The 27,374-nt window shown below is 40.1% G+C and overlaps 2 protein-coding genes, 1 long non-coding RNA gene and 1 other non-coding gene across 4 annotated transcripts in view; 1 reads left to right on the plus strand and 3 right to left on the minus strand.

Moving 5' to 3' along the window:
- Positions 1 to 27,374, plus strand: part of LOC145439886 (uncharacterized) — a 231,459-nt gene that overhangs the window by 119,703 nt on the left and 84,382 nt on the right. The gene's annotated exons all lie outside the window — the stretch shown is intronic.
- Trnag-ucc (transfer RNA glycine (anticodon UCC)) lies at positions 2,369 to 2,440 on the minus strand. The gene has a single exon. It is a non-coding gene; the product is annotated as a tRNA-Gly (tRNA).
- Positions 6,713 to 9,516, minus strand: LOC145439859 (uncharacterized). Its single transcript, XM_080317513.1, has 5 exons — positions 9,452 to 9,516; positions 8,936 to 9,078; positions 8,417 to 8,492; positions 8,229 to 8,349; positions 6,713 to 6,933 (listed from the first exon to the last, which is right to left on the minus strand). Exons 2-5 carry the CDS (start codon positions 9,076 to 9,078, stop codon positions 6,803 to 6,805), a joined length of 471 nt encoding a protein of 156 aa, XP_080173639.1. The 5' UTR covers positions 9,452 to 9,516; the 3' UTR covers positions 6,713 to 6,802.
- Positions 12,730 to 17,122, minus strand: LOC145439863 (uncharacterized). Its single transcript, XM_080317516.1, has 5 exons — positions 16,978 to 17,122; positions 16,174 to 16,307; positions 15,928 to 16,021; positions 14,583 to 14,703; positions 12,730 to 13,042 (listed from the first exon to the last, which is right to left on the minus strand). The coding sequence occupies exons 2-5, from the start codon at positions 16,305 to 16,307 to the stop codon at positions 12,930 to 12,932; spliced, it is 462 nt and encodes a 153-aa protein (XP_080173642.1). The 5' UTR covers positions 16,978 to 17,122; the 3' UTR covers positions 12,730 to 12,929.

The following is a 27,374-nucleotide window of genomic DNA, read 5'->3' on the forward strand; positions in this document are numbered from 1 at the left end:
TGTTACCACCATATATATCACCTCATGGTTTCTACTCCATCATGCAATTGCTCGTTATTTCGTGTTACCTCCTCCTTTATATGTAGGCCTACTGTATGTTCCATAACAGTGGTGCAAAAGGCCGTCAGGCGATAAGGCCCAAATTTTTGTTGAATAAACAACAGCAACAACTTGCTGATCGTATCAGTGCTATAGTCACACTGCCGTATTCTTGCAAGGTATACCGGGCGTTTGGAATCCGATTTGTGTATTTGAGCATGATTCACTCCTAATACATCTCGCTATGTTCTGAATTTACAAAATACATATGGTAAGACCTAAACTGGCACACAGCTCGAGCGGTTTGCGTCGAATTACAGAACTGACAACTACAGTAGATAGGCTTGGTTCCCTCGTTTCAAAAGCGGCCGACGCCGATAGTGAAATACATTTCAATATCGAGGATTACCATACGTCCTTTAGGAGGATTTGTCCGCCTTTTACAGGTTTTTGAAAACGTCCTCCGAGTACGCCTAAATTGTCCTCCTTTTTGGTAATTCGTCCTCCTTTACAGCTTTTACAGCTAAGATAATGGATAGATTCGACTGGAACTGAGCATAAATTATGTCAAATTGGACATTCCTGGTTCGAGCGATGTTTTTTTTCAGTCAACACCTCTAATTTGAAGTAGAAAGTCGAAAAATCGGGAGTCGACTGACAGTGATGACCTTCTTTAAATTTTTCAAGTCAGTCCAGCAAATTTTTCAGCAAAATTTGCGAAATCGGCTGATTTCAGTTTTGATCAACGAACTTTTCTGATCTGACAAAAGTGTCCCGCTTTCCCGATTCCAAAATATGGTAATCCTATAGCTTGGATCAATGCGAGGGCCGCGAGAGATTCTATACGAAACTGAGAATCGATGATCACGTGATACAGAATCATTTCGGTCCAACTTGATCCATGATTTGCGGGCGGTATAAATGTGAATGTGAAAATATAATATGTACATTTGTACAATTTAGCAAAACAATCTTCGAATACAATACATAAGAATATACGCGACGTGGAAAGAAGTGCATGTCACTAAAAAATGAGATATCTCAAAAATAAGGACCTGCGTCGACCGGGAATCGAACCAAGATCTATTGCTTGGAAGGCAACACCATCGACGCTCACGTGGACATCGATCCAGCGTGGAGACTAGATTCATCAATTCAACAGTGGAGTTAAGTTCAAACCTAAGTACCACACTGAGATATAATAGTCAAATGCTAAAAATATTACAAAACTCTGCGCAATCTTCAAGGAAGTTCTCTATAGTTCCAGAGAGTGTCGTAAACATAGTGTATACGAGGTCGAAATTGGTTTGATCCTGACTGGCTCGCTTACTATACCATAGGGGACAACGGCTGTCTTGCAGAGTGGCATTTTTACGCCAAAGTTTTTTCGGTCTCTGTCAACCGATTCAGTTTTAACATCTTGTGAACTTTTTAGCAATTGAAAGCAATATATGTTTATTTTCGACTGTCGTAGCCAAGGGTGTAGAAAGGCGCTCCCGCCGCCATCAAATGGTCGACTATTGTATTTGTGACATTGGGGACCGATAAGATGCGTGATCTCACGTAATTATTTAAAATGTTTTGCAATCTCCTTAATTTCATCCAAGATGGTTTCTTTTACGAACGGTTTGTTCGTCAAATGGAGCTGTTTCTAATGCTAATTTCTGATGGTTGCCGCTGTTGAATTTCACGTACTTTTTCACGTACTGTTCCTCGATTGTCATGCATACTCATTACTCATACTCATGTACTCCTACGGACATTTTTCTCTGGAACAAACGTATGGTCTTTTTCTACTTCCGATTCACGGATTTCCCGGGATGATCATTGGCAATATATTGCACTCAGCTTTAAATCAATTTAATTATCCTGTACTTAGTCTGCGACAAACAGGGATATGGACTGTTGCTCGATACAAATAGATTTCAATACATAGGCTAATGCATTCTCGTCTATTATACCAACCACAATCCAGCATCCTATCTGGGCGCTAGGGCCTATGCATACCGTCCAGTGAATGTAGGCTATGTTTCTCTTTAAAAGCAAAAATAATAATGCAATGGATTTGGATTCGTGATAATCATGCTACCTAATAATTGCCAACTTCCACTTCTTTGAGAGTCATAAGCCACCATGAAAAGAGTTTTATGTCGTGACATGGGAGCAATATAGGTTTCCGACCCCTGCTATGGATACTAACGAATCGACGTTGCAAGACACAGGATGGAGGAGCATAAGTATGATTTAGCGCAATGATATTCGAACAAATTTTAAAACAAATGGCCAGCCATACATCAGGCAACAAAATTCTCTAATGCCATTCAAAAATTGCGTCGACCGGGAATCGAACCCAGATCTATTGCTTGGAAGGCAACAATGCTAACCTTTACACCATCGACGCTCACGTCCTGATGTGCTTAACGCGGACAGTTAATTGAGCAATTAAAGAGCCAAGTGGATATTAAACGTTGTTATCATACTGAAAAATTGGCGTCACGTGGCACAAGCTTACTCCGGCTCGCCGATCCCGAATCAAGCTAAGTTAGACGTCTTGACTGACATAACTCACATTTCGACGCATATTGATCTCGAAAGTTGAATGTAAAATATAGGTCAGGATATTCAAATATCTTTTAAAATAATGATCCTTGCTGGAAGCTAGCGGAGAATAAAGAAGACACTCGTAAACTAGGAAATCTCCGTCGACTCGGAATCGAACCCCGACTGATGGCTTGGTGGAAAACTACAATGTCGGCCTTTACATTCTTGTTTCTTAACCTTCAAGTATAGCTCACGCCGTTACCTTGAGCTTTGATTAAGATCTCTCGTGCCCATTGCTGTACTTGATCGGAACAGTATTTGTCACCACAAATCGCTGGCCTTGAACCCGTGTAGGGTTTTTCATCCAGCTTCTGATAATCGTCATTTAATCACTACGCTTTATGTACAACACAAAATTCACAAACGAACACCCTCTTCCCGTATTAATTACGCAATTCATGAATATCTATTTATCCCCTACCTTGCATCGGTTGAGCTACCTGGGCAAAGCGTGAAATCAGTTGAATTGCAGTTCGAATTTGCAATTCCGCGCTCAAGTCGACACTGTACGCAATTACTACTAGGAGAAATTAGCGTCAAAGTTGGGAACCATTGCTTTACACAATCGACATATCCATAAGTGCGATATATGCATTGGGCCAACTTCGAATAGTCATCTCAGCATTTCGATGGTTGGATCACTTTTATGCGTAACGTGGTAGAAAACTACATCGGGACGCGTGACAAGATCGATTCTGCGGTTTGGCTGGTATATGTAGATTGTAGGCAGTAGGGATACCATCTTTTATGTGAATTTGTCCACTTTTTTGCAATAAGAGTACAATACCTTCGAGGACACCAAGATGTCCTTATTTCGCAATCCGTCCCCTCTTTTTGGTTTGGGTGTTAGGCGACTTCGGACACGACTAAAAAAAGTCAATTCCATACAATGTACACGTGAAAATCGTTCTTTTATCCGGATCTGTCGCGGAGTTTGACTAAAAAAAGTCAACCAGACCGTAACTGCCCGTGGAGACCCGGACATAAGGTACCGACGCGGAAAGTTTCTTTTAGTTAACCTATACTTGGCGATCAGAATTATCCTGTATAAATTTCCCATATTTATTTCTTTTATTGTGACTTGAAAAAAGCGTCTTCTTTGTCGGATCTTAAAATGTGGTCACCCTATATACATGTAAAGAATGAAATTTACAATTTAGCAGAATGATCTTCGAATGCATTATGAAACAATAGGCCCAAGTCAAACGAAGTGTATGGAGGTTATTAGGAAATTAAAAAAATTTAAATCAGCGTCGACCGGGAATCGCATTCTGATCTACCGCTTCGAAGGCAACAATGCTAACCCTTACATCAACGACTCCGACGGAGGCTAATACCATATCGCAGAGACCAAGCTCAGTGATTCGAGAGCCAAGTATATTTTAAATGTAATGCTGAGAATTAGACGTGATGTGGTACAAAATTTACAAAAGTTCCGAACAGCTGTCGATCTTCAAAGGAGTTTTGTTGAAATTCACTTCCCTAGGTCGTAAGAGTCTCGGAAACCAGGATTGGGTGCGAGACTAACGGGTACGCCTGGTGTACTTTAGGGCAGTGCTCTTCAACCTTTTTCGTCGTGGTACACCCTTTTAACATTTTCCCAAAACTCGTACACCCCTGACCGTATAATACACCGATAACGCCGAAAGCCGCATTTTGATTACATATACAATACGTCCAAATTCCAACGGGGATTCGCCATGGCGCATGGACGACAAATGCTCATATGAAATTTGATACTGGGAACTTAACACCACGGATAGCCCTTGTGGTGTTCTGTGCCTTCACTTATTTCTTGAGATATGCAATGCGCATATTTTCTTACTGTAGAAGCAAAACATCTCAGCAGGCTTACAATATATAATTTATGTACCAAAATCGCGAGTATAAATGTCAAGAAAAGACACTAGGATTATGTGTTGTGTAGTCGCGCAGGGCGCGAAAATTTTGCCCCTTGAATGGATTTTCATCGAAAATGTTGGTAGTTTCACATATTATTGTCAAAAATTTATTAATTCTCAGCAAACGTGATCAGATTAACCCGTAGAGCTGATGGAGGTTGTCTTCGAAAATATTGGGTACAATATTAATGATGATGCATCTTGCGGTTCCTATTAATCACTTAGTTGCATGTTGTTATTTCTTGGCCTCCCACCAGGATTGTTTGTATTGTTATTAATAATATTTTATTACACATAATGACAGTGGTGATAATCGCCTGTTTAGAATTTGTGCGCCACGACAATGCATTTGCTAAAGTTTAGTATTTTTGCTTTGGGTAATGAGGACGACTTTTGCTTGCACGCGCACTCCCATTCTTCATCCTCTCTCGCTAACGTGCGTCCACTTTCAGGTCTTAGTTGCTGACTTTGAAGCTCGGTTAACTCTTCTTCTGGGCTTTTCAAGACGCTACGTTAAAAGGGGGTCGGCGACGAGGAGCCTAGATAAACCTCCGACACATAGAAACATGGCAGAGCCGAGACTAGAACCAGCAACAATTGGTTACATAATGACGGCCGCCAACACACGCTAATTTAAATATGTGAAGAAGATCGCAAAATTATGGTTATGCGGCTGAATGAGGCCGTACGTCCGCAGGTTGAGCACCCCTGACGTAGCCGAAATAAGGATGGACATTTGAGCAAGGCTGCAACGTATAGTAAATGATAATACGAATAAGGGCTCGAGGTTACTGGACCACCATCTAACGCAGTGGTTCGCAAACTCGACTCCGTGGCTGCGTAAGTAGGCCATGTATTCTGCACTATTCATAAGCTGGCCGCAGGAAGCACAAATTCAAAATTTCCGAGATTTAGGGGTGGTTTCCTCGAGAATCATCAGACAGATATCGCAAGCTGAACACATGCTAACTCCACCCTGCTCTACTCGAAAAGGAAGTAATAAGTCCATTACCAAAGGTTGAATAATTAGAAACATTCGCTTATGACATCACATTGTACGATATTACACATCCAGTCATTCTGTTTTGAAGCATAAACTGACGTATTTTTGTGATAGCTATAGTCATCGTATCATCGGTTCATCATAATATGGATCTGGTACACCCCTGTACACCCCATCCGAGTGGTACACCCTTTGAAAATTCTGGTACACCCTAAGGTGTACGACAACCCCGGTTAAAGAGCACTGCTTTAGGGGACAGCAGATGGTTTGTTGATGAGTCAAATCCAGTGGTTCCCAACCGTTTTCGACTCATCGCCCCTGTCAATCTCTAAACCGAATTTCACCCCCCATATTTACGGATCTGAAAAATAGGACATAAAAACGTGAAATACATTTACTTAACACTGATCGCTGGCGAATTTACTAAAAATACGTCATTTTTCCGAGGTTGTAGGTGCCCGGAAAACTGGTTTCCGCGTCTACTTCTCGTTGAGTTTACCTTTCTTTCGCATCATAATCAGAATAAGCCGCCTTCACGTTCATTTTTTAGCCGTGTTAATTAAACAAATCTCACTGGACGTCCTAACATTTTCGCCCCCCATCGCCCCCTGTTGCCTCCTTGATTCTCAAAATCGACCACTGGGGTGGGGGGATATCGACCACGTTGGGAACCACTGGTTCAATTTTTCCATCGCTGTGAACATATTTAGTTTTAACACTCCGTGGCCTTTCTTGCAATAGTCGGAATAGATATGTACATGCCCGAGGGTGTGAGAAGGCGCCCTTGTCGCCCCTTGATGACGTTAGGAGTATTGTTAAATAAGTTTCGTCATCTCCTACAACTTCATTCTGGCTACGGCTGGATTTCTTTTGCTTACGGCTTCGTCGTCAAATGGAACTGATTCCTGTGTCAATTTCGGACGGTTGCTGCTGTGGAGTGAATTCCACCTAATGCAATGTACGTTTCTCCGATTGTCATATGTAGGCCTACTTGAATCCTACGGATATTTTCCTATCCAGAAAAGGTATTGTCTGCTTCGGATTTTCGCGACATAGGTAAAGCGTTATAAGCCTCCGATTTCTCGTGTTGAGCATTTGCCAAATATCATTGCACTCTGTTTCAAATTAAATAACACTTCCTTTGGCCAGCCTCCGACAGACTATGATATGGGGCGCTGCTCGATACATATATATTTAAATACATAATGCATGTTCCCTGGTCCGCCACCCCGCGCAATCAAGTATGTGTCCATAGTTCTCAGATTTCGCTATTTTGACGTGACAGTGCTTCGTTCACCGTGTCTGCTATATCGTTGAGAATATCTGCTTCCAACAGTTCGGCATCGTCGCTACGGTCATCGTGATCCTCCTTCAGAATCTCGAGCTCGTCTGTATAGATAAGTAAATAAGTAAAACATTCACAACTTCCACCGTAGTCGTTGCGATCCTGGTTGAATAATGTGATGTCGATTTTAGGCAGACAATTTGTAATCATCACCGCAGCATCAAGGGAGATGTACCCGACTCATTACTCTAACTTGAAATGGACACGCTTGACAAGTTGTACGAACATTTCTATCGACAATATGTCGTTTTAGGAGTTTTTGGGAGCATGAGCATTCCTCGAAATTGGCGAAACGTAAAGTAAACCTAGACCGTATATCAATTTGGAAATGTTATAGACTCATGGTCCTGTTTCATCGCCACGTCGTGACATCCCGTGTGGACAGAATACCCAACTCCATCAGTTGTATTTACGACAATGGCGCATTTTCCGCCATGGAAGCTTTGGAATATTTTGTGATATTTTAAGAAATTCGCGAAGGCACTTCTTATGCCGTAATAATTTACTGGCATTTCGCAAAGATTTAAATAGGTCTTTCTACTCTGATACAACTGGATTATGTGTGTGTAAAGATATGTGCAACACGTGGAAAGACAATATATAACTGTATTACATACTGAAGCTTTCATTCAGCAATGACGAACAAGATAAAAAATCCGTAAAATGACAAAGGCTCACCCAATCCACACGTTCCTATGCCGACATTTGGATATGTTGCAACTTAAAATACTATACAGACACTTTCGCGACGAGAGTAGACCTACACATCTCTCTCTCTCTATATATATGTATATATATATATATATATAGACCTCCTTCTAGAAAACGATGGTAGGGTCGCCATATGTCGGGATTGTGACAGGATTTATTGCGTTTGGTGTTCAGAATTGATGCTCGAAGGTATGGTAATCTTGAAAATCAACCGTCCTTCATGTTTCATTAAATTACCACAGAGCTCTACAAATACCCCCTTTAACGCGTAAAGGCGTATGTATGGGATAATTCTAAATACGTTTTTAATGGGATTCCAATTCTAATTTATATTGAATCCGCCCAAACGTTTCGAATCCAAATTCATGCTAATCTGAGAAACCAATCAATCCCATAGCTATACTTTATCGGACTAACAAATTACGGTATGATCACGTACAGTGATCATTACTAACGTGGTTAGCTTCTGCACCAGTTACAACCTCTGATTCGATTGTTGTTGACGATTAGTTTGCACAAACTAATCAAACTACTCAAGTAGAAAAGTATTGTTATAGTTCTTCACGTAACATCCATCATTTGTTAGGGATTTTTCATATTTAAATGGTATCCTTACCATATAGCCTACCTGGTTGCATGCCAGCAATGACATCCAGGAGAAACATTACATCACGAACATCCTCTTCGGGATACTTGATTCTCAAATCCGTACTAACATGCTGCATAACTTTGTCATAAGCCTCCATGTCCTGTAGACGAAGCAGATGTATTTGTCAAATGCTATACTCATTGGAAGATCGAATGACGCGGACTTACATTTAACTTGAGTTTGCATAATTGGCTGTGCGTGTCCTTTCCCAGAAAATTCATTCCTATTTTTGCAATGGTGCCGCTGTGGTAAGAAATATTGTTGGATGATATATCGAACCCAGCCGCACAGGATAGTCAGGATTCTTACCGGGCCCGTTACAATTGTAGCGCTTACGATTCAAAGCCATAATATATTTCGCACTAGTTGGTAAGTTGGCAATACCTAGATAAATTGCATCATTTCTGTAGTATTATACAGTAATTTAATCAATATAGTCACATATACTGCTGAACCCGTATACACCCATCTGTTCGGTAACTTCAACGCTGCGGTCGTCATTTCATCTGGTACCATCAACCATAAACAGCACTCCGTTCACAATTAACTGTCAATTCGAAAGGGCAAAAAATGAAATTGCCGTACATGGGAAATACCGACGCCGGACCGCACAGTGTCTCACACATTACGATTAGACTATTCATTCTATATGTCCCGATATGCCCGTTACAGAAATAGCATCTCACGCGTTTTGAGCGACGACTCTTCCGACACTCTTCGCTGCCCTACCGAACCACCGTCCGACTTTACCCCACCATGACGCGTCTCCAACATCTACTGTAAGAGCGAGGAGTACGACGACGAAGGTGATCAGAAGGCCGGTTTTCATCTGGAATTCATCGTCTGTTGTTTATTCTCCGACAGAACGGGGTTAGTGTGCGGACATACCCAGTTCAGCACACGAGACAACTGATTACCTCGATGAGATTATCAAGCTATATACACTGGCATTGTGACTGGAGATTTTTACGGTGGGTGGTTTTTATACGCCACCATTCAAGAGGCACTGCTCTCTAAATATTATGTGGTATGAAATTAAATATCAGATAGCTGTATTTTTTAGGAAGCAACGCCCTCGTCAGGTGTGAGTGTTACTTTAAACTCCAGCTTTTCTCTATGACATCTACTAGTGTACTAGGGTAGCCGAAGACGCATCTTGTTTCGTTAAATGCTGCATAAGGTCCTTCGTCCATATTACTTACCTCGAATCAGTTTGTGCCACTATTTCAAGTAAGTAAAAAAACGAAGACATATAAAATTTTGAGCTTATATACGATCAACGTACAGCACACTATACTCATGGAAAGTTCCTTTTGAAACGAACGTGCTGAGTATTTGTGGAATATTCCAGCTCATGGGAATATTCCATTTCAACGAAGTCATTTAGATAGCTCATGTTTTAAGCACATTTGACTGCAAGGAATATCCCGGTGGATGTTCGTGTAAACTTATCGCGCTCTCTGCAACTCACGGTTTTGACCAATTAGTCACAAGGTTCCGAGTCACAACTCGATCTCACGTTTATGATTTTAACTCGAGTGAAGTCGAGTCATTTTTAATACACCGCCGAGTCAAGAAACAGTCCAAGTCGGGCAGCAGAGGGTAGAGTGCGACTTATGGTGTTGAGATTCGAATCCGAGTCCCAGTCATTATGTTCATTGCCCGGTTTCGAGATTAGGTGATCTACGTTCAATCTACTCTTTACAACTCTGCTTGGGTGACATCGAATGTCTTGCATTTTTTTTACACTAATATCCTCACTCTTAACATATGCTTTTAAGTACCAGTATACTGATAGATGAAATACGAAAAATGTGGCAATCTTACTACTCTTCGAAGTTACAATGAAATGTCGTCTTGGTCTTCCTAGTCTTGAGTCATATGACTTGGTTCGAGTTATGCAAAGGACAGGATTGCACGGGATTGGATTTCCCACCGATCCTACTGCAATATTCTTCCTCCAAATAGCGTGAGTGCTAGACGGCAGCATTTAACACAGGCAAAGCTGGTCGAAAATGTGTTTGGGATATGGCAAAATGCATGGGCATCATGTGCAATACATATATCATTAAATGGGTGACATATTTCCATACCCCAAATGATTTTGACGGTAATAAATAAATACCATCCGTCGGAACGAGTGTTTATGCGTCATATTTGAGATTTTGTTACGGAGATATGAATTATGATCTCAATAAAGCTATTACCAGTTTTTCCGGTTTCGAGGACTTATTTTCGTTACGTAGGCTCCCTGTTCGTCACCGCTATCCCAACAATGCTCGTACCTCACGTGATGACCATGTTTATTAATCGATACCACCTCTAATACCTATATTGGATTATAACAGCAGGGGCAAAGGGTCAACGGCAGAATTGTGCGGTGCGACACATTGTGTTTGAACAATTGCCCTATATTAGCATTATTTGGCATAACTCTGCTGAACATACTTATATGATATCGTCATTCAATTTGATTGCTTGCCATATGTTCTATTTTTTATTGACTGCCATTATCCCGAAGCCGCCAATTATTTTTAGTTAGATGTGATAAATATAACTTCATCGACGATTTCCTGTGTGTCAAAAGTAAATTGTAACTCCTGACGATGTCGAATTTGTATTATCGCGTAACCGCCATTATTGATTTTTGAGCGTTAATATTCGATTTTCAACTTTCATCCTCATTTCATACGGTTGCGTCGTGCATTTTCATTGACAGCGGTGTGAAAGACCAACTGCTCACAATCGCAAAAGCATTCCATCGTACAGCTTGCTGAAGCACACATGCATGAGCAGAAGCATGCATATTTGGGCTAGACCAGAGGTCGCAAACTCAAATGTGCTCGCGGGCCAATTTCTTAGTTTTGAAAACGCTGCGGGCCGCACCACCAATAATAGGGATATTCAACGCAGAATTTCCAAGTAGGCCGTCTTTGACGGGAGCTTGAAGATAGGCATTCCACAAACATCATGAAAATGTAATTTACTATTGTACTATTCACGCTTGACAGGGAATAAAATATTTTCAAATAATTCAATAAAATTGTTTTTATGCCGGGCATTATTTGTTCAAATATTAAGTTTTAGACATCGTGCGAGAGGATGCATCATGACATCGTTAAACTGTCGAGTTATGATATTGCAGCTAGTGGACCTTTGACGTGCCGCAGTTTTATGCAGAATATTTGAAAATCTACTGAAGATTGATCTGATATCAGATCATTTGAGCGGTGTAGCCTAATCCGGGCTATATGATATAGTCGTGATAAGTAGGCTATGGTTGCTATGTCATTGTTGCATCCGTACGATTGCCAAGTGACCGTTCCGAGTCGCAAGTCATCCTCTGATTTTAACGTTTGACTCGACTCGACTTAACTCGAGTCATTTTTATTTAATCACCCAGTCAATCCGAAATCGAGTAATTTTACGAAAGATTGCGTGTTTTATCATCATGAACTAGAAATGTGACGTAATAGCATAGCTTCTACCGCATGATAGCTTTTAAGAGTGATGTGATAGTATAGCTTGTTGAGATTGCAGTGTTTTATTGTAGTTTTAGGGTAAACTTCAAGCTCTTATATCTTAAAAAGATATCTGACACTGGAATATATTTTCGAATACTTGAAATGCCAAAATGCTGTCGCGGGTCGCGTGTTTGAGACCTCTGGGCTAGACAGTCGTTGCCTTAAACAGACTCATGAGATGCTCGAAAATAACCAATACATCCACTTGCTAGTAAAAACGAATATAATAGTAGATTATGGCTTTTTAATAACCAAGGGGATTTCGCACAAATGTAGAGCCACACGATGTTTTTCCAAGTTGACTTTATTATTACTAATTGGCCATTTCCCATAGTGGAAGCTTTTACAAAAGCTTTGTAAGAAGTTCCATAAGTCCCTAAGAAAAGGAAGTTTTAGCGACAGATTTATATTTCCAATATCCGGGTTTGACTCAGAATATCTGGAAGTTGCAACTTTCACCAAACCTGGTGAGTTTTTGTGTGATTTCTGATTTGATGCGATACCTATCATATTTCACATTGTTACCCTTGCGCTTTCCACGAAGTCTATCGTTTCAGACTGTGAATACATCGAAGTGACGGGCTAGTAATTCAATGACATGCGTTGTCACTCAGATATGACAATTGTATGCTGTGACAGTTGCTAATACTTCTCTTGGTATGTGATTAGGCTACGTCATGACTAATGGGGTGTGTTCGGACTACGTTACCACTCGGACATCATGTCTGGAGTACGCTTGGACTATGATCGGGCTGCCTAGTCATTCGGCCATTATATTCCATCAAATTCATTCATCTCGCAAACCCAAGCACTATTTGGCACCACGAAACCCATGTATGATTTGTGGTCTCATCAGGAATAACGAACTCTGTACTATACTGCGCTGGAATATAAACTCATGATCTTTGCTTCAACCCGTTTACGGAACAATACGTTTATAACGTCATAGTCATTAGAGACGATGAAAGTCACTTTATTATCACAATCAGGGTAATCGCAGTCCGACTCCTTATATGATATATATAAACGCCGATAACCCCATTTTTGATTAATTAAATGTCAAGCGAGAATCAGACGTGGTAGGCCATGTCAGGAATCGGTCTGCTTAAAGTAATAGCGGAATGAGCACGTCATGAAATATAATATTGGATGAAACTTAATGCGAATTCAACGCATCCACTCTATGTGCCAAATCTCTGAGAATCTCTGATCCTGCCAATTCTTCATAATCGCTGTCTTCATTTTCACCGTCCAGTAGCAGAAGTTCATCTATAAAGAATCAGAATGATGATGGTGTATCTTTTTATATATGCATATCAACGGGTATAACGATTTGAACCATGAAAATTCTGATCGGATAGTTTTACAGAACTGGGACAAGGGTTTTTATGTGCTGGAATGTAAAATAAATATTTGCGGTTTTAGGTTACTGCAAATGACGAACGAAATTGATTTAAAGCATGATGTGGCTTCTGATTCTTACATGATACCGAATGAACGCAGGATTTCGATTTACGTTTGATAGCAACGCAACGCAACCACTAATGAAGTCCTTTTTCTTTTCATGGATACTCAATTGGATATTCTTCACTTGCACGGCCTACTAAATTGTTCATGGTTTTAGAACATATCGTCGTCTACGATACGACTTCCGAAAACCTAACTACCAATTATTTAAATTTTCGATATGGATTCGTAAGACTATTATGTGCGAAGTTCTCAGGCTGTGCGATGTACACAAGCCCTGTAGCGCGGTAATGAGATACAATTTCGTAGATCGAATCAGTTTGTGCTGTTATCAATCATTCGACTATTTTCACGAAAATGATCTTTTCATGCAAATGACCTTCTCCCGTATCCTCTTCGTCAAACTAATTGCTTGAGTAATCTTCACAGCTTTCGATTTTTCACTGAACGCCTACTATTTTTGAAATGTTTTCAAGTCACCACCTATACACTCATAACTGAATTGATATTGACGGCATTTCCTCTATTTATACTTATGTATGACAATTGAAAACTTACACCATTTCATACACTCTTGCGAAGAGTGTGTGTTCACACCTAAAAGGCAGTAAACGAAAACGGAATTTACCGCACAATCACACCGCGGTACGTACCAATCACAATATCACAATCCAAATGACGCTTGGCATATTATATTAAAGCCTCAGAGTACGAATGCAACAAGGCATATATGCGTGCAGGCACGTAGGATTTATAACAATGCTTCATATTTATACCATGGATCAATCAGAACCGTCTCACACCCAAAGTAACCCAAAAATCTAAGCTAGCGATTGACTATATACATCGAAAGAAAATCAACTTATGATAATAAAGATGTAATCAAAACGTACCATGATTAAATTGAAACAAACAAATAAGAAAATACTGATCAGCCGCTAACAAGCCCGTTGAAATATTCGATCGACACCCCGAGAACATGGTTTCTGAATTCTTAGGTATTGATTCTCTTTTCGTATACCACCTTTCGTGAAGAAGCAATCTTTTTGCCAAGCGTGATGGCGTCTCGTACTTCGACTGCATTCAGAATAATGACCCACACCCACTCAACATGTGAAGCAACTTTTAGCTGCTTGTGCACTACCGAATATTTTCAGCTAAATACGGCATATACATCAGTTGTTGCCGATATCTTCTAATTAGAAATTTGTGGTTGACTGACTGGCTTGCATATGGCTGCAATGTCGTATGTAATAAATGGCCGATATTCACCTTCGTATGCATTGTGTGTGACCTGACGGCAACCAAATATGTTGAAGACTAACAACTGTAACTATTGTACCTGGTTGCATGTCCGCAGTTTCGTCGATGTTCTCCATGATTCCATCGACTTCCTCCAGCGGGAATCGGTTTTCTATATCGGTTTTGAGAAGCTGCATGAAGTTATCATACGATTCTTTGTCCTGAAAATAAAGTTAAAAGTAGCTTTATCTACATAGTGAAAAGTGCGCTTTTGAAAATACTTAAATTTAATTGCAATTCATTACCCATTAACATTTCACCTGCCCGCATGCAGTACTGTCATGCAGTTTAGTTATATAGTGTCGCATGACAATAAGGATGATCGAAAGGACTGGTCCAGTAGACGCTGAACGAAGACAATTTAATAGTAACGCTGGACATAATCAAGTACTTGGGTAATTTGAATCCGATTCGAATGTCAAGCTTCGAGTCGAGTTGAGTATTCGGGTAGCGCTTATATGACGTCATGTCAGTAATGATCACTTGAAAAGTTCCAATATGTGTTTTGTTGCGGTTACAAGCAAAATAATTTCTTATTTCTGGACGATCACTACGTAACAGAAGTCGCAGTTCCATAACTAAATTTTGCGGAATGTTTCTCGATGTTGATATACGACTAATGCTTAAAGGTTCCAACGGACGAAAAAAGTGTTGAAACTACATTTTTCGTATATTACTGTTGGTGTGGAATATGCGTATATTTTCGTCAATATAAAACAAAACTACTCCTATAATTCGATTCGGCTTGTGTCCAGTCCTATTAAAGACCCTAAAGACTGGAAAGAATATTCTGTCGGTACATCAAAGACGTTGCGGAGCGATAATCTTGCGAACAAACGTGGACAACTGGTTTGAATGTCAAAATATCTTGGTGCAATTTTCATATCCTTCTATCTTCTCTGTCTCTGAGAAATACGAACATTTTCAACGTACGAGAGATGCCGGTTGAATCAAATGCCGATAAGTACCAATGAATTTTTTGTCATTTGACTAGTTGAAATAAGTCTATTGAAATGATTTGTTTGTATCAATTAATGAATTTTATGGGGCTGCGAGGCCAATAACTTGGTTCCTATTGAATGTTGTTACATTATTAGATCTCGCAGTGCTAATTCTTGATTCATTTCAATGTTTGATTGCATTCGGCGGCTTTCAGATTTTCCTTTATACAGTTCTATGTATATACTGGCCACGCGTTTCAAATACAGCTTCAACGGGTATTAGGAAATCTGCGGAATGTAAACGCAGTTTGTCGCATTGCCTGAGTTAAACTATAAATACGCCAAGATGTGATTTTATTTCTTGCCAGTTTCAGTTGATACGTACTGTCGGCGGCGTTTCCCACCGTAAGAGCTATGTAGGACTGGCAATTCTTATGTACTCACATTGTATTTCAATGTAGACAGTTGACTGTGTACGTCTTTTCTACCGACCAGAAAGCCTGTCGCGTACTTAATCGCAGCCTTCGTTAGAACTTTTCTGCAAGAAAAGTATCAATATATTATAGTGTGGCGCAGGACAGTCAGGCACATCAGACTGCTGCACGCGCTATAGACACAAATTCAAATCACCAAGAATAATCCCAACGTTACTGTAAGGTAGCCGTTTACACGATCTATAAAGACTCATACTTAGAGAGTTTTTTCAACCAGCTCCGACGTCGTCGTCGTCCTGACCGTCTTCGCCTCCTTCTGCCCCAGGCATCACCATTGTCCATTGCAAGGGCGAGTATGACGATCAACGTAATTGTTAGAATCGGTCGCATCTGAATTTGCAGAAACTATAATTTATCAGGAATTCGACATAGGCCTAGTTCGAAAAAATGCTGTTCGTGCGATTTTGACGAGTGACTGAATACATATTTTACCACGGTAAAATGTAAAAGTCAAAACGCATTGTGAAGGGGAATGGATAATTACTTCAAGGTTTCAGCAATTGAAAGAAAAAAAAATCGTATCGAGGTGATAAGAGTGATATATTCCATGGCCAGGTGTCTTTTCCCATAGCTAGGACGATCCTGTTTAATTACAACCCGACAGTTGATTTATGTTTCTCTCGTCCACACCATGCCCGGATAATCAATTTGTAGGCTATACATGACAAGACTTCCTCGGTTTGAAAACTCTATTACGAGAGATCGCTTTCTGACCGAAGGCAGAAGTTGCACTCAAGGTTGATTGGTTGGCAACAAAATATTGCAAACCTAGACATTGTTAGAAACCCATACATACGCTGCTCCGTCATGTTTAATGATTTGATAATATTGCTCCGTTGCCAACAATGAAATTACCAAGTCAATCGCATTCAATAAACATTACTGTTCGAGAAATAATATGTGGTATTCACATTCACATATTCAGCATCGACGCCCCAAAAGTGCCATGTCGTACTTGTATGAAATACGATATCCGCTGTCCTGCAACTATTTCACTTACCTTTAGTCGGTTATTTCCAATACAATAAGGTATAATTTACAGTGTTATATATAGGCAGGCAATGTTGATAGTTGACTTCCTGTACCATCATATGCCATACATATGTGGGGTGATAGGCGCACTTTTACTTCGAAATGGATGATAACGTTCAAACTGAATGGAAAATGGATGACTCAATAACAATACTATGATTCAATATCCGCGCGGAATCTTTCTATTTCCTCCAAGTCATTTTGCTAACATGCTTGGTGAACGATTTGTTTTCGTGGGTGCATTTGCACGACGCACTGCTGTTCAAACAAATGACGGTTTGCGAAACATTTTCAAGGTATGGTCTAATCCCTGCTGATTAGGTTACAATTATTTCTCTACATTTTGACGTAAATGGTTATGGTATATTACCCGTATATTACCCCTATAATATAATAGGCGGAAGCGAGTGGCGCAGTTGGTTTAAGACGCCACCGCCACGACACAAATGGAATTGGAATCGATCCTTGGTCCTGCCCACCTTCCAGGGTTGTAACCGAGTCACAAGGCTCTGAGTCACAAGTTAATCTCACTTTTATAATTTTGACTCGAGTCAAGTCGAGTCATTTTGAATTCACCCCCGAGTCAAGTCCAAGTCAGCGAGCAGAGATTCGAGTCCGAGTCATGTTATTATGACTCGAGCCCGAGTCCAAGTCATTATGTTGACTGATAAGTTTCCAGTTAAAGTCTGTTAATCCACATTGTATACCTCTGTTTGGTGATATCGAATGGTTCACATTTATAATACACTAATTTTCCCACCTTTAGCAGTTTCTGGTCACATTTTCAAGTTCCAGGACCAATAGACGTAATCCCAATAGTGTCGTTACTTTACTATTGTTCGAAATTACAATGAAATGTCGGTCTTGGCTATCTGGGTCTCGAGTCATATGACTTGGTTCGAGTCATGCACAATGACTCGAGTCCAAGTCGAGTCAATACACAGATTGACTCGAGTCGAGTCATTTCTTTATTTTGAGAAAATGACTCGAGTCAAGTCGAGTCATCAGAAAATCCTGACTCGAGTCGTACTCGAGTCATCACAACCCTGATATCTTCCATGTGTCGGAGGTTTATCTGGGTGCCTCATCGCTGTCCTTATTGGCAGAGCAGTGTTTCGAAAGCCCAGAGTGAAGATGAGCCGGGCCAAAAGTTGGCAGTAAATATTAATTTCAAAATACGAAGACACTGATGGTGAAAGAGCGCGAGGATGGAAGTCCGAAATATTTCAAAGATGAATACTGAAGTTACTGTCGTGGCGCAAATGGCCTTATAGGGGATAGGTACCACTGTGTGCGTGAATTAAACAAAAACCGTTTCCAAGAGCTATTGTCTGTTGTTCCCGGTCGTATATTCGACAGCTCATCAGCCGGTATGACAGATAGTCATGGCATTATAAGCCTTCATACAATATGTTTATGACTACCAGACAAAAGACCGCGGTATTCGTCCTACAGTACTTGAAATATAGGGAAGAACGCAAACGGACACAGCTAAATTACATCAAGATGCTAACATGCAGCTTAAAGGTTGATGAGAATTTAGAAATTGTTTGAATTCATGCTAATGTCGAAGTCTCTTGAGCTTTTTTATTACCATTCAATATAAATGTAAACAGTCCGTGGTATACGCGACTCCCACGACAAAGGATATCCCAACTTCTGACTGGTTGCTGCGATAATGATCAGCTGTAAATAGAAACCTAAACCGTTGCATATAATGCGAAGGTATGTACAATGTATACGCTATAGCAGGTCGCACTCATTGAATGGGCGAATTCCTTCCTTATAATTTTGACAGATTTAGCAAACTGCAAATCCGCTCATCGTGCTAAAGGAATGAACAGCTTTAACCGTGGTTTCCTTCAGTCTTTGGTAGGTCTGCATGGTCGCCAACTGTGGTAAGATTAAATCGCAGTATTTTCCGTCACTGCCGGAGGTCGTACAGTGTTGCTGTGAAACAGAGGAATATATGCAAAAATATGAAACATCATGATGTTGGACATGCGGATGCCGACTAATATTGCTCTGTTTCTTCAAAATCGATGTCACCGCAATATTTCCAATACTACCTCAGAATGAGGTACAGGCCTATATAATATCACCTGCATATCATGATATAGCATGGTATCTCAGAATCGAATGTGTCTTGCCAGATTCGACGCGACGCCGAACAAATAACTAGCCATTTAATGCCAATTTTAGCAACATATAATAATGAGTATAGAAAGAATCACATGAATTGTAAGTGAAAAATTATTATATACAAGTTCCCAATCACTAAACATTAGGGCTCTTCAAAAATGACTTTTTTTCTCAAATCGTACTGGCTACTTGATAAAATTGTTAGGTTACCTAATTTAAGCCTACACACAAAATTTGGTTCAATTCCAGCCAGTAACCGCTTTGCTACAGGAGAAGTAAGTTTCTATTTATGATATAAAAATAAATAACAAAAAATTTTAAAATTTTCTGTTCACCCCATGAAAGTGTTAGGCTTTCTATAGAAACGATGCTCACCAAATTTGGTTCAATTCCGACCAGTGGAAGCGGAGTTATTGCCGTCGAAAAATTTGGATTTGAGAAAAATAGTATTTACGGTGAGCACAACTATAATAAATAAACAAATAGTCGGTCACCGTAAATACTATTTTATTCAAATTCAAATTTTTCGACGGCAATTACTCCGCTTCCACTGGTCGGAATTGAACCAAATTTGGTGAGCATCGTTTCTATAGACAGCCTAACACTTTCATGGGGTGGACTGAAAATTTTCAAATTTTTTGTTATTTATTTTTATATAATAAATAGAAACTTTCTTCTCCTGTAGCAAAGCGGTTACTGGGTGGAATTGAACCAAATTTTGTGTGTAGGCTTAAATTAGGTAACCTAACAATTTTATCAAGTAGCCAATACGATTTGAGAAAAAAAGTCATTTTTGAAGAGCCCTACTAAACATGTTACAAAAATAAAGTTTGAGCAAATTTGTGTCAGCGAGATCTGCTCAAAATCTGGAATCATGATATTGTAGACGCCCGACGAGCTGCCTAAATGACGTCATTTCGCCCACACGACATCTCTACAAACTACAAACATCTCTTCAGCTATACCTCCGTGGTACAAGTTGCAATGAACATGTCTTTAGGTTGATTTATTAGCAAAACATCTCAATTAAATTCGACCACGAGGTCAATCTGTCAAAATGGCGCCCCTCAATGTTGAGTTGCGTGTGACAGTGTCCTTTTTAAATAAAGTCTTAGCTTTCGATAACTGATCCAATCTCTGGGCTATTTCGACATAATCCGACAAATCCTTAGAAAAGGCCCATCGCTATTGCCGTATCTGTGTTACATTATCGCGATGTTTAATATCCAGTTCCGCCAGTATCAGTGCTAAATGTTCTGATACAAAATATCCTATGAGCACCCAGTGTGATTTCAGACTAATTTCCGTAGATATGATGTTGATAGGAAAGCCATAATTTTAATCTTATCATTTCCTTCCTACAAGATCGCTCAAATAAACAAAAAAGTTGGGTCAACGGGCAAGTAGAGTCGTATTCCCTTCGTAAAATAGCTTTTCACCCGTTATGTCACAAAACCTCCAATCTATCCTGAATATGCCTACGGCAATATTGTCAAGAAAATATGACCACCTAGAGGTCTGACTGACGGTGAGTGTGTGTGGAGAGCTGGGGAATGTTTTTGTGTTCTCATTGTCCCGTAAATATGATGTCGCGCTTTAAGGTAAAATCAGTAAAATCAACTGTGGCTCTTACGCGCTAACATGGTTAGCAAATCATGCCCGATACTGTGTCGGTGACATACTGCTATATACGGCACTCTAGAAATTATTATATCAGTTATTCTTGTTACAGTTTGAGTTTATCACGCTGTGAACGATCGGAAACTATCATTACATATCATATCATGTCACCGACATTCACTGACCAATCAATACCTTCGTTGGAATTCGTTTAGTCCAAGACGCAGAAAAATCAACCTCATAGGCACCGTCGGGCTTGATATGTTCGGGTAATAAACTGACCTCAGAACTTGACAATATCCGCAAAATCTTACTTGATAACGGTTCCCTGAACATGTCATCAACCGCGGCATAGAGAGGAAAGTAACGCAATTCATCGCAGAAAAGTCAACCGAGCCTACCGAACGAACAACCAAAGATGTTTACATCCATCTACCTGGGATAGGTCCTATTTCCACCCGCTTTGAAAAGCAATTGATTTCAGCGGTCAATAAGTGTTACGACACAGTGAAGACCAACGTGATTTTCACGACAACGCAACTGCTCTCTGCAACTCTCAAAGAAGTGCTTCATGCACTTAAACAAAGCAATGTAGTTTACGAATTTAGGTGTCACTGTGATTGTGGCTACGTGGGAAAAACGTCAAAGCGCTTGCAGGAATGCATAAATCAGCATGTCCCTAGATTCATTAAAGCACGCATCGTGAAAAGCTCACCCTTAACTCAACCGCTCAAGATTGATGCGGAACAATCAAAGGCCATAAATTCTGCAATTGGCAAACACTTGTTGGATAATCCCGCATGTGCGAAAAATTATCGAGACGACAGATTTCCCATAGTCGGAAAGGGTCGTTCACCCTTTCATTTGTGTGCCTTGTAGTCGACTTTTATCAAAATACAGCAGCCGAGACTGTGTCAACAAAAAGAGTTCGTGTATGATCTAAAAATAGTACATTGAACGCTCTCGTATTCGATATTTCATGCTGGTGACGTCATATTTTGTGCTACTATAGTTGATATACGCTGATCTTTTCAATTCCTTACTAGTTGCTGACGATTACCCCTGACGAGTGTCAGCCGAAAATATTCGGGTTCATTTCAATATGAATATACTATTCAATTATGTCATATCAGCAAGCCATACGTGTCTGCTCTGGACACAGGAACACGCGTTTCGCAACATCTGCTTGGATTTAGAAATAGAAAACCGCTTCATGACTTCGCCCGTCTGGGCATTTATCGTTCCGGTAATTATCAGATCTCTAAAGGACGTGATTATATTCTTTATATGCCACCTACCGACCTGGTATCATCTCAGACATGTTGATAATAATCATTGAATCAACAGTTTATACTAGCGCCGCTTCCAGATTATCATTCGAGTATAGTTCAATGCTATTCATCAGCCCCATATTGTTCAGATTTGTTGTCTGCACGGGCTTTGCAGTTATCGGTGTAATTAAAAGTGTCATGAATCATGATAACTGCAGACATAGGCTACACATATAAATAAATTTCCCACAGCATGACAATAGGCTATCCAAGTAGGTGGAGCTAACTGCGGAACAGAGCCAGTAGTGCGTCGCTCCATACCTGAATGAAAACAGAGTTGTAATCATAGATCTATAGTAATAGCAATAGACATAGATGCCACCTAGATTGGTAATTTTCGCGGTATGACCTTTGCATTTCGATATGTGATATTACAGTTTGGTGCAGTGATCGGTACTTTGGATAAAGGAGAATCGTAAAATTGAGTTTTCGTTATTCTACCGAAACTTCGCAGTAAAATAGTAGATGCATTAGACTGCCCACGGAAAAGAGACGAGCTGTAAAAAAAAGTTAACATCGTCCGATAACGGAAAGAAATCTTGAATAATGGGTTCGATGTCTTGAGAAACGTTGTATATGGATAGCAGGGACGAAGGTTGGTTTGGCTTCCTACAGACTGGTTACGACAGTCCAGATGCAGGATTTCTTCAAACTTATATATGTTGTTTCGTTGCCGTGAAAGGCAGTGATTATCGCATTGCGATTTTGACCGGTCAATATTAAATATATTGTTAAGAGTAATTGTGTGGTTGCCTGTCATAGGCCTTCGACGTCTCCCGCCAATGATATAGTGCAAATATTGCGACGATATTGTATTGGAGATATGATACTGACAATTGGTGTCATTGATTTCGACCTTCCAGTTCTTATTGCCAATTTGTATCAGTATACGATCACAGTGCTATAGCATGTAAAAGCGTACGCAGGGCAGCGTGTGGCCTGCTATACGACTCATATTGTGTTCGGATAACTTTCGGTTTCGCAGAGAAATGCATGGTTGATGATCCCATTTTTAATATTACAGTCCTATCGCACCATAGTTATCATGGCTCCAGTAAATGACGATGATCGTACCGTTTGGGTGGGGAATTTGGATTGCCGAGTCACCGAAGAGATTCTGTGGGAATTATTTTTGCAAGCAGGACCTTTGAAGTCTGCGAAAATACCGATAGATCACAAAACAGGCGCACCAAGAAGCTTTGCGTTCGTAGTATTTTGGCATCAGGTATCTGTCGGATATGCGATTGAATTGATGGATCAATTAAGATTGTATGATTTGCCATTACTACTACGTCAGAAGAATAAGTACACCGGCGAAAACACAACTACTGCAAAATCACCAATTCCTGTGCTGAAGAAAAATATAGGCGCGAACCAATTCAGTACTGACACTCCCGCGTGTCCACCCCATCCCACAATGATGCAAATGATGTCCACATCCCATGTTATGAAATCGCATCCTATGGTAATGCCACGCCGTCCCAAAGATCCTAATCCGACTGCTCAGCAAAACTGCAAAGAAAGTCAAATCCCATACAGTCGAAGATGGCAACAATGTCAAATGCGAAGAAGATATTCGTTACCGGACCGTTTGCGTACGGAAAGCCACAGGCATGAGCCGTATTTCAGACGAAGCCATCACCGTCGATAGACTGATAGTTGTTGATGTTCATTTGTTATTCATTTGTTGTAACATTCCCTTGAATAGCAGGTTTTTTTGTGATACAGCATTTCCATGCTGCTTTGAGATATGGGCAGCATTAAGTGTTTTTTTCGTATTTACATTGTCGCAAGGCATTTTCATTGGTTATCCATTCCACCGGTAGACACCATCGCCACTGAGAAATCAACTTAGCGCAGGGGCTTGCAAACTCCGTCCCGCGAAGGCATCGAGAAACGTAATAGAAATCATAATAAAATGCGCAGTATACTATAGAGAGACTTGATTAAACTTTTCCTAAGCTAATCCATCATGATATTGATCAAGTTATAATTCTAATATTTTATTATTTTATTGTTGGCGAAATAGCCCGACCTCGAGCTCGCGTATTCTGTAACGTTTCGGTTGCCAAACATCCAAGATAATGACATAATTCGGATTACAGTTGTGATTTTAGATTAGAATTCCACTGTCAGCGCCGTACTTGTAAAAACCGGTTCGTGCGTCTGCCATAGGTATTAGGTAGACTTGTCGTGTATGCGCAGTTAGGTGCAAATCATTCATAACTTGGATATCAATTCATTCATAATGAAATGTCCAAATCAATACAAAAAGGAAAAAGTTAGACCTGAAGGTTTTGCAATCAATAACGAATCAACTGATAGGTATTTCTGTTTCGGCGTCGGAATTATTCAACAGACAACAGTAAAGTATGTTGATGTCACCGTCACCAAAAAACGCGAAGTTGCCAGTTTAACGCAGTAAGCCTTTTGCCAAAACTTATTTGAAGGTGACATGTTGATTTATGACGCAGTCAGCATTGTGTGCTCTGAAGTGGACCAGACGCAGAATCAGTATATCTATAGTAGCCGATAGCTGCTCAAATATTCTAATTTCCATCATGTCGTAAGAGTCGGCTCAGCCTACGTTCATTTCTAATTTTAACGAATCGATTGCGGATGGGCACTGGGCAGGTTATAAAATCTCGCAAATGTTTCTGACGCATGTGCGTTATCATCAAATTAATGTCTATATAGTTGATGTATGCATTATCTCCAGGTCTTCGTTTACTATATGGTTAGTTGGATACCATATAAAATCCTACGTCTTGAATTACACTGGTCAACACATATATTATTAGGCAGACAAAGTAAGAGTGGTTTTGGGGATTCTGAAGTGCACTGATTCCGAATATGGCATGGTATCTCAGAATCGAAAGTGTCTTGCCAGATTCGACGCGACGCCGAACAAATATCTAGCCATTTAATGCAAATTTGAGAAACAAATAATGATAACTATAAAAACAATCACATGAATTGTAAGTGAACAATTATTATATACAAGTTCCCAATCACTAAAGTTGCTACAAAAAATAAAGTTTGTCCAAATATGTGTCAGCAAGATCTGCACAAAATCTGGAATCATGATTTTGTAGACGGCCAACGAGCTGCCTAAATGACGTCATTTCGCCCACACTACATCTCTACAAACTTTACAAACATCTCTTCAGCTAAACCTCCGCGGTACAAGTTGCAATGAACATGTCTTTGGGTCGATTTATTAGCAAAACATCTAAATTGAATTCAACCACAAGGTCAATCTGTTAAAATGCCCCCCCTCAATGTTGAGTATCGTGTGACAGTGTATTTTTTAAATGAAATCTTAGCTTCCGATAACTGATCCAATATCTGAGCGATTTCGACATACATACAACTACAAACTATCATTACATACTATATCATATCACCGACATTCACTGGCCAATACCTTCGTTGGAATTCATTTAGTCCAAGACGCAGAAAAATCAACCTCATAGGCACCCTCGTGCATAGAGCGTTGATGATGTGTTAAGTTAATAAACTGACCTTAGAACTTGACAATATCCGCAAAATCTTACTTGATAACGGTTCCCTGAACGTGTCATCAACCGCGGCATAGAGACGAAAGTAACGCAATTCAACGCAGAAAGTCAACCGTGACTACCGAACGAACAACCAAAGATGTTAACATCCATCTACTTTGAAAAGGCCATATTTCCACTAGAGGTCGAACGATATTGATTTTTGAAGGCCGATACCGATACCGATTATCGACACACTCGCAAGGCCGATAACCGATATCATAAGCCGATATTAATATGGATAGAGCAGATGACCATTTCACCCAAAATATTATATATCAGGCAAGATGGTACTCTTACATGCCACAGAAAGCTGAACAACAAACGAGAAAACTTATATCAAAAAGAAATATCGTTTAATTGTGCACATTCATTGAAATTTAGGATAACCCAACAAGAAAAAAACTTGCTACAGAATCGCAGATCAGTCCAGGTACAGGTAGATTGTAATGCAGGAAGCATAGTTACTCTCCATGCCCATTAATCACCCAGTTAAACTCGTCGAGATTGAGAACCCGGAGCATTGAATAGCCAATATTTTCGATTTTTTTATATATAAAATATCGGCCTCGATAATCGGCCAGGTCGATAATTGGTCGACCTCTAATTTCCACCCGCTTTCAAAAGCAATTGATTTCAGCGGTCAATAAGTGTTACGACACAGTGAAGACCAACGTGATTCACACGACAACGCAACTGCTTCCTGCAACTCGTGAAGACGTGCTTCCCGCACTTCAACAAAGCAATGTAGTTTACGAATTTAGGTGTCACTGTGATTGTGGCTACGTGGGAAGAACGTCAAAGCGCTTGCAGGAATGCATAAATCAGCATGTCCCTAGATTCATTAAAGCACGCATCGTGAAAAGCTCACCCTTAACTCATCCGCTCAAGATTGATGCGGAACAATCAAAGGCCATAAATTCTGCAATTGGCAAACACTTGTTGGATAATCCCGCATGTGCGAAAAATTATCGAGACGACAGATTTCCCATAGTCGGAAAGGGTCGTTCACCCTTTCATTTGTGTTCCTTGAAGTCGACTTTTATCAAAATACAGCAGCCGAGGCTGTGTCAACAAAAAGAGTTCGTGTATGATCTAAAAATACTACATTGAACGCTCTCGTATTCGATATTTCATGCTGGTGACGTCATATTTGTGCTACTATTGTTGATATACGCTGTTCTTTTCAATTCCTTACTAGTTGCTGACGATTACCCCTGACGAGTGTCAGCCGAAAATATTCGGGTTCATTTCAATATGAATATACTATTCAATTATGTCATATCAGCAAGCCATACGCTTCTGCTCTGGACACAGGAACACGCGTTTCGCAGCATCTGCTTGGATTTAGAAATAGAAAACCGCTTCATGACTTCGCCCGTCTGCGCATTTATCGTTCCGGTAATTATCAGATCTCTATAGGACGTGATTATATTCTTTATATGCCACCTACCGACCTGTTATCATCTCAGACATGTTTATAATAATCATTGAATCAACAGTTTATACTAGCGCCGCTTCCAGATTATCATTCGAGTATAGTTCAATGCGATTCATCAGCCCCATGTTGTTCAGATTTGTTGTCTGCACGGGCTTTGCAGTTATCGGTGTAATTAAAAGTGTCATGAATCATGATAACTGCAGACATAAGCTATAGTACATATAAATAAATTTCCCACAGCATGACAATAGGCTATCCAAGTAGGTGGAGC

This window comes from Botryllus schlosseri, chromosome 5, assembly GCF_051294905.1.
Source record: "Botryllus schlosseri isolate E-star chromosome 5, Bs_hap1, whole genome shotgun sequence".
NCBI classification, from domain to species: domain Eukaryota; kingdom Metazoa; phylum Chordata; class Ascidiacea; order Stolidobranchia; family Styelidae; genus Botryllus; species Botryllus schlosseri.

Coding starts and splice junctions, on each gene's coding strand:
- LOC145439863 (XM_080317516.1), bottom strand. CDS start 16,307: ATGCGACCGATTCTAACAATTACGTTGATCGTCATACTCGCCCTTGCA. Junction 16,022..16,173: donor TGGTTGAAAAAACTCTCTAA/GTATGAGTCTTT, acceptor CTTTTCTTGCAG/AAAAGTTCTAACGAAGGCTG. Junction 14,704..15,927: donor TGTCTACATTGAAATACAAT/GTGAGTACATAA, acceptor CTTTATTTTCAG/GACAAAGAATCGTATGATAA.
- LOC145439859 (XM_080317513.1), bottom strand. CDS start 9,078: ATGAAAACCGGCCTTCTGATCACCTTCGTCGTCGTACTCCTCGCTCTT. Junction 8,350..8,416: donor TATGCAAACTCAAGTTAAAT/GTAAGTCCGCGT, acceptor CTTCGTCTACAG/GACATGGAGGCTTATGACAA. Junction 6,934..8,228: donor CATTGCTGGCATGCAACCAG/GTAGGCTATATG, acceptor TTATCTATACAG/ACGAGCTCGAGATTCTGAAG.